We start from the raw sequence: 8,058 nt of genomic DNA, 5'->3' as shown, positions 1-8,058 counted from the left end.
ATCCATTAGTCATTCGGCATCCATTAACAAAAGTCGAAGAGAATTACCGTTACACGGAAGCAACGGTTTTATAAGAGTCATCTTTAATCCTGATAATAATCCTGGTGTCTTGAAGGAACAAAGAATTTTGGGAGGCCAAGGATGAAAATGTTCCTGTAATAAATGCACGCCGTATGTAGCCTTTATGGCGTCATTATCCATACAGGATCCCTTTAATGAGTATTAATTTGCACCTTAGGAATTTTAATGTAAAGCTGGTACAGTCATGATATGTTTAAAGGTGAAATGAACTGGGGTTAGCATTGAGACCAGTGTTACTTATAATAAGATCTAAGCTAATCGTGTAAGTATATTTTCTTCTATAACTTGCTAACTTAGAAAAGCTGAAAAAGTTCAATATCTCTAAAACGTCCACAAGTGATTCTGAATCATAATCTCTGCAAGAGTAAAATTTTCGAGTTTTTATCGTAGTGGCCGAATGAATTGAGTAAACATTAACTCGGCTTTTTAGCCAATAATAATATAGTGTTTTTTAGCTCCCGTGACGTTTCTATTTTAATTTGAATTTGAAGATGTGTTTGTTGTTGATATGGTTATTTGCATAAGATTGTGTTTGTTTTTGTCTGTAAGCTGCACTGCGTAATGTCACATTTCTCTCTTTTTAGGTTTAATTGTATGTCATGTATCATCTTATGTTTGTCTAACTTGGTTTAGTTTTAAGTTACTGTGGATGTGGACCCACTGAAAATCAGCGTCGTGGCACCGCATGCCATAACACATGCTGAGGGGTGTCCTTTTGTTGAACCAACTGCGTGTACATGTTTGTTTTTTTTTAGCTGTATTATTGTACCTACTTGTAGTTGTTCAAAAATAAATATTTTCTATTGTATTCTATTCCTCGTATCATTGATTTTGAAACAAATACTAGTTATTTTTACCGCACCCGCATGACGCACTACCTATAAGACAGGTAACAACGCTAATAAATTACGAAGCTCGCCGTAATTCAATCTCTACTAGCGCAGCAGATAAGTTGTTTTGTTCAATCTATCATGCGGCTTATGAATGGGAATTCTATTATCCTAGACTGATGTACGATAGAATGGGATGTTGTTTCCCACGTATTCGTTTACATTTAGATATCGTTTACACAAATTAGTAAAGCAGAGGGATTTTTTGACATGAATATTTAAGTTTTTCATCTGTTCAAGCGTATTTATAGACTGTTGAGGCGTCAATCTCGATGCAAGGGTGCGTGTTGAAGATCAGGAGATGATTAAAAATTGACTCAAACTTTACAGTATATAATAAAAAAAATACATAAAAAGTACATAGGTGTGATAGGTGCGACGTCGTAAAGCCGAGTGAGGCGCTCGGTGTTTGTCGCATGCCCGAGCGCTTTGCTTGCAGTTTATACGGCGTTAACATGCTCCCCCCTTGGGAACGGAAGTTTCCAAAATCGGCAGTGGGCAGAGTCGATTAAAGGCTCTTCGTAGAGTCCCGGAGGTGGTGTACACATCGGCGACGCGTGGCACGCCGTCGGAGCCAGGGTGCAGGCCGGTGACGCGGCCGAGCAGCCAGCGGTTGGGGGGCAGGCGGTCGTCCTTTACAACCACCATCTCGCCAAGTTTGAGGCGCCGGCCATCCTTGTGCCATTTTTGTCTCTTCTGGAGTTCTGAAATGTACTCTTTATAGTATCTACTCCAGAAATGAGTCTTTAACTGCTGCGTCCTCATGTATCGTGAAACGGAGACTGTGGAGTCGTTGACCTGAGGCGATGGCAACATCATCAGAGTTCGTCCGATCAAAAAATGAGCTGGAGTTAGGGGAACTAAGTCTCTGGGGTCTGATGATAAAGGCGTCAGAGGCCGAGAATTGAGGATTGATTCGATTTGGACGAGTAATGTATTCATTTCCTCGTATGTTAAATTTGCAAGGGCCAATACTCTCTTCAAATGATGCTTAATAGATTTCACGGAACCCTCGGCTAAACCGTTAAAATGGGGGCTGTAAGCTGGTGAAAACTGAAAATTTATGGAGTTCTCCGACGCATATTTACTTATTTCCAGCGAAGATGATTTTAATAAACGAGCGAGTTCATTAGAAGTCCCTACGAAATTAGAAGCATTGTCCGAGAAAATGTTGGCAGGTTTGCCTCTGCGGGCAATGAATCTGTTCAAGGCGGCAATGAAAGCCTGTGAACTTAACTCGGTAACAAGCTCGATGTGAACTGCCCTTACAGCCAAGCATACAAATACGCATACGTAGGATTTAATCAACTGACATCCTCTTCCCTTTCTGTTCGCTATCAAAATAGGACCGGCATAATCAACAGCTGTATTAATAAAAGGATAGTCAATGTGAACACGTTGTTCAGGTAGATTACCCATAATGGGCTGTACACTTTTACCTGCGAATCGACAGCAAGTTATACAATTGTGAACGGTTTTTCGAGCAAGATTGCGTCCACCAATAGGCCAATATTTATGTCGTATTGTGGCAAGTAAAAGCTGCGGACCCGCGTGAAGAAGTAGTTTGTGATAATACTCAAATAAAAGTTTAGTGACATGATGAGATGCGTGCAGTATAATGGGGTGTTTTGTGTCATAGTCATAGTTAGAATTAGATAATCGACCACCCACTCTTATTAAATTGTCTGTATGTAAAAAAGGATTTACATTTATTAATTTATTTTTTAAGGGCAACTGATTATTATTTTTAAGTACATTGTATTCATTTTTAAACATTTCTTTTTGCACGATTAAACATAATGAATTAACTGATGAATTTAACTCCGAAATTTTTAAATAGTTCGTAAATTTGTTGTTTGGATAACGACAGTTAAAGATAAATCTATGAACATAAGCTAATATTCGACGTAATTTTTCGAAGCTAGAATATTTAGTCACAAAAGTATTCATCTCTTCCAATTGTACTTGTTCTGTTAATGAGACGTGGCATACAATTTTAGTTTCTGGTAAGTTGTCAACTTTATGAGTTGGTTTTTTAGGCCAATGTTCTTTATTTAATAATAAATAATCAGGTCCAAACCACCAAATATTTGACTGGTTTAATTGTGAAGGTATAAACCCTCTAGACCCGATATCGGCGGGATTTAATTCAGTTGGCACATAGTGCCATGAGCTAGGATCCGTATTTTCCGTTATTTCGTTGATGCGGTTTAAAACAAAAGATTTTAAAGTTAATTTCGGTGAATTAATCCAACCGAGTACTATGGTGGAATCGCACCAGTAATAACAGCTATCAATATTTAAGCGCAAGGCTGTTTTTACCTTGTCAACTAGACGAGCTGATAAAAGGGCTCCACATAGCTCCAACCGTGGGATTGTCGTAGGCTTAGGTGGGGCCACTTTGCTTTTGGCCATAATTAAATGTACAGAGACCTCTCCATTCTGTGAAATCGAACGAATATAGATGCATGCTGAATATGCCTGAATAGATGCATCGCTAAAAGCATGAATTTCTATTTTTATGGGTGATAGGCATAAAACGCGTCGTGGGATTATAATATTATTTAATTCGTGCAAATGTTTTACGAAATTTGCCCAATCTGACTGAAATTCAGAAGATAAAGGTTCGTCCCATGACACTTTCGTTGCCCACAACCTTTGTAAAATTATTTTAGCTTGTAAAACAATAGGGTTTATTAATCCTAGTGGATCAAAGATCTTTGCGATTGTCGATAAAATATTGCGTTTGCTAATCGGGTTAGGAAACGTATTAACGTCAACTGAAAATGTTAAATTATCCTCTGTACTGGACCAAAGCAAACCTAAGGTTTTAGAATATTCATTTTTATTTATTTTAAGCAATTCATCACTAGAATTTTGACCTTGAATCTGATTAAGTAGGTAAGAATTATTGGAACGCCATTTACGTAAATGAAACTGACCGCTGTGAAGTACATTTGTAAGTGTGTTACATATTTGAATTAATCTATCTTCAGAATCATGACCTGAAATCAGGTCATCTATGTAAAAATCATGTAAGATAGCACTAGCTACTTCACTGTCAGCGCATTCTTTGCCTAACTGTACCAGACACCTGGTCGCGAGATAGGGGGCGGAAGCAGTTCCGTAGGTAACTGTGTTTAATTTATATGTTTTTAATTCTTCTGTGGGGTTAAAACGCCACAGTATTTGTTGCAAATTGCGCTGTGAATCATGTATTAAACACTGCCTATAAAATTTATCTATATCTGCACTCACTACGTATCTATGCTGACGAAATCTAATTAATATGCTAATGAGGTCGTCTTGAACTGTTGGACCTACATGTTGAATATTGTTTAATGACAAACCGGAAGTCGTCACAGCTGATCCGTCGAATACAGCACGGAGCTTAGTCGTGAGACTCATTTCTCGCAACACTCCGTGATGAGGGAGAATGTAAGAGGTTTCCTCACGATTAAAGTGCTTATTTTCGGTCATATGACCTAGTTTAATGTACTCCGAAATAAAGTCACAATATTTATTTTTAAAGTTAGGATCGCGTTTAAACCTGCGCTCTAAACATAAAAATCGACTTAAAGCCTGTTCATAAGAATCTCCTAATACCCCTGGAGATTCCTTCAATGGCATTTTTACTATAAAACGCCCGTCTGACTGACGGGTTGTGTTCAGTGTAAAATGACGTTCGCATGCATTGTCATCTTTAGATAAAATGTTATGATCTGGAGCTCGAACTGTTTCAAGCTCAAAAAATTGATTTAATTGATTTTGAAGCTCATTATCAGCGGTATTTTGTAAAAAATTGCAATGGACTGTAGTATTATTATTATTACCTTTGCATGACAGAACCGTACCTGACACTAAATAACCAAATTTACTCTTATTTAGAGACGGTTTATTTTTACCTAATGAAATTCTATGTGTACCTAAAACACTCCAAAATATTTCAGCACCTAACAACAAATCTATTTCTGATGGCAAATGGAATGTTGGGTCAGCTAAGAAAATATTAGGAGGAATATTTAGTGATGTACAGTCAACCTTTCGAACTGGTAAAAGTTGCGTAATCTGAGGTACAATGAAGCAATTTATGTCAACTACGTATTTGTCATGACGAGAAGATATAGCTACATCACACCGTTTTGTGATGCGTGACGACTGACAATTTAATCCTTCAACAGAAGTTGAAGTTGAATATGCAGGTAAATTAAGCTTGGAATATAATTTCTCTGTCATCAAGCAACAAGTACTACCGTTGTCCAACAGTGCGCGCACAGTGATTTTGTTACCATCGCGATCAGCGACGTCGACGAGTGCCGTAGACAACAGCACGCTGCTGTGATCAGCGGTGGTAGACGACAGAGCGATATTGTCGTTTGGTTGGTCATCATCAGTGTGCTCGCCCCGCTCGGCGGCGGAGGCAGTCAGTACGGTGCTTGTGCCTGGAGCGCCAGAGCTGTCAGCGCTGGCATGAGACGATTGGTCGTCCGTATGTAATAGTGAATTGTGCCACTTTGAGCACTGTAAGCACGGACCTAGCCGACACTTTTTGTCTGGATGCCTAGGTCGTAAACAATTGAGACATAAATTTAAACTGTTTGCCTTTTGCAGACGTGTTTCTACAGTTAAAGATTTAAATATAGGACACTGATAAACGGCATGTTTATTATTACACAGAGCGCATGAACGTGAAAACGAAGGCGGGGTTAGCTGATTTGCGACAAAGGTTTTAGGTCGAACATGACTAACATCGCTATGACGACGCCTTTGCTGCGCCTGTGACTCTGCCATGGTTTCCAATAAATCAGCACGATTTTTCAGGAATCCTTGAAACTCGTTCAGTGTAGGAATATCTTTAATGGTGTTTCGGTGTTCCTCCCATTCACGTCTAGTCAAAGGATCCAACTTATTAGAAATCATGTAGATCACAAGCACGTCCCAATGATCGGTAGGCAACTTCAGCGTAGCGAGAGCTCTGAGGTTTTTATTAACAATGTCTATAATATTTCTGAGAGCTCGCGCAGACTCTTTGATCACGGGTTCAATATTAAAAATGGCTTGGATATGATTGTTTATCAGTAATCTATTATTATTATAACGATCGCATAACAGCGACCATGCAACCTCATAGTTATCCGCTGAAAAGTCTAAGGAGCGGATAATTAAAGCAGCACTATCGGTTAAGGCTGCGCGCAAATAATGAAATTTATGAATCGTGGGTATTGAATTATTCGAATGAATTAATGACGCATAGGTATCATGGAACTCGAGCCAATCTTGATAGCGACCAGAAAAACTTGGCAGTTGGATAGTGGGTAACTTTAAGCTTGGCCCACCTGTAAGGACAGCCCTCGAACCTGACTCCGCCGACTGGAGGCTGTCGGCGCCGCCCGCAGCGCCGCTGTGCCTGTCCAACACCTCTCGAGCGCCGGCGACGGCCGCGTAGTACTGATCTTCAAATTCCTTACGTTCTTTAAACTGGTCGTCTGGAATTTCAGACAGACGTTCTATGTCAGACTGCGTGCTGTCGAAATATGCATAAAGTTCCTCGAATTTAGACAAACGAATATTAATTTCTTTGAGTTGTAGGTTACTAAGTGATTCGCAACTTAGAACGACTTCTAAATATGATTTAAATTGCGTAAGCTTGGATTTATACGAAGCTCGCACTCTAATTAAGCCTTTGAGATCCATTATATACTTAGTGCCAAGAATGAAAATGCAAGTAATAGGTACTTCGCGAATAGATATGCAAGTGAAGCGATAGTTAAATCAAATAATATAATATTATAAATGCAAAAAGTAGGCAAAATGCGAGGAAACAAGTAAACATGCGCCGGGTCGCCTTTTGTTCTCAAGGCGGAGGAATGCGCGCTGGCCGCGGTGCATGCGCAGACACCGTGCACGACTCTGAGAAGCGCTCGCTTACAGCCACGCAAGAAGCCTGACACAGTACGACACTGTGCTGCGTTGCTGGAAAGCACCGTAAATCGTCTTTAAGCACAGAAATTAAATAAAATATTAGCCACTTGCAGATGAAACCTAAACACGAATCAAATGGAAATTGATTGATAGGCAATTAGATTTTGTACTTATAGAATTAAGCACTAGAAATTTGTTACGACTAGTTACGTGAAATTACCTTAAATTTTGGTAAAATGTTACAAAGAAGAACTAATGAATAGTGAATTTAATTATTATATTTCTCTTAATAAATTTCGTTAGGTACCTAATTAAAGGTTGTACCTAAACGATTGAAGTTGGGACATTCCAAAGGTAAATGATTTTACCAATGTAGGTACTCGTATCTATTGACGAATGACTTTAATGATGAGAATGACTAGGAAATCAATTATGTTAAACGTTAAATGCAACTGGGAATGGACACAAAGTGAAAAATCGGAACGAACTCACAATTAGTTATGCCTTCCTCGGTGCTCACGTAGGTATTGTAATAATGATTGCAGACGACGACTGCTTGATGATGAACTAATTAATTCTTCTTGTTGTAAATTTCTTGATTAAGTTAAAAACTGTGGTTTGTTTCCGTAGGTGGGCCCTTTGGGGTACTTCACTCCTGCAAATAGGCACTTTCTGCTTACGAATCACCCTTCGTTAATTAACTTCTTGACGACCGTTTGTGCCACGCAGTTAAACTAGGCCTGATCTGAGTATGAACACTTGCAAATCCGCTGCTTGTAGTCTGCGTGGTTTATGAAATTTTAATTGTTGTTGCACAGTTGGGCCTGATCTGAGTACAATACTTGCAAATCCGCCACGTATCGCCTGCGCTGTCCTTTGATCTCGCTGTTTGCACACTGCTTGATCGCTAATTGACCTCCTTCGGTGGTCGCTGGGTATAAATCCGGTATCGTAAGGCCAAATGTTGAGGCGTCAATCTCGATGCAAGGGTGCGTGTTGAAGATCAGGAGATGATTAAAAATTGACTCAAACTTTACAGTATATAATAAAAAAAATACATAAAAAGTACATAGGTGTGATAGGTGCGACGTCGTAAAGCCGAGTGAGGCGCTCGGTGTTTGTCGCAAGCCCGAGCGCTTTGCTTGCAGTTTATACGGCGTTAACT

General features: G+C 39.4%; 1 protein-coding gene across 1 annotated transcript; it reads right to left on the bottom strand.

Moving 5' to 3' along the window:
- Nucleotides 1–1,288: 1,288 nt before the first annotated feature.
- On the bottom strand, nt 1,289–8,046 carry LOC141443157 (uncharacterized). The gene has a single exon (XM_074108366.1). It carries the CDS (start codon nt 6,663–6,665, stop codon nt 1,422–1,424), a length of 5,244 nt encoding a protein of 1,747 aa, XP_073964467.1. The 5' UTR covers nt 6,666–8,046; the 3' UTR covers nt 1,289–1,421.
- Nucleotides 8,047–8,058: the final 12 nt, after the last annotated feature.

Source organism: Choristoneura fumiferana, chromosome 26 (genome assembly GCF_025370935.1).
Source record: "Choristoneura fumiferana chromosome 26, NRCan_CFum_1, whole genome shotgun sequence".
In the NCBI taxonomy this organism is placed as follows: domain Eukaryota; kingdom Metazoa; phylum Arthropoda; class Insecta; order Lepidoptera; family Tortricidae; genus Choristoneura; species Choristoneura fumiferana.
Note: the sequence above shows the minus strand (reverse complement) of the source record. Positions and strands in the feature narration are given on the sequence as shown.

Bases quoted from the DNA above. Each gene is read 5' to 3' on its own strand.
- LOC141443157 (XM_074108366.1), bottom strand. From the start codon at position 6,665: ATGGATCTCAAAGGCTTAATTAGAGTGCGAGCTTCGTATAAATCCAAG.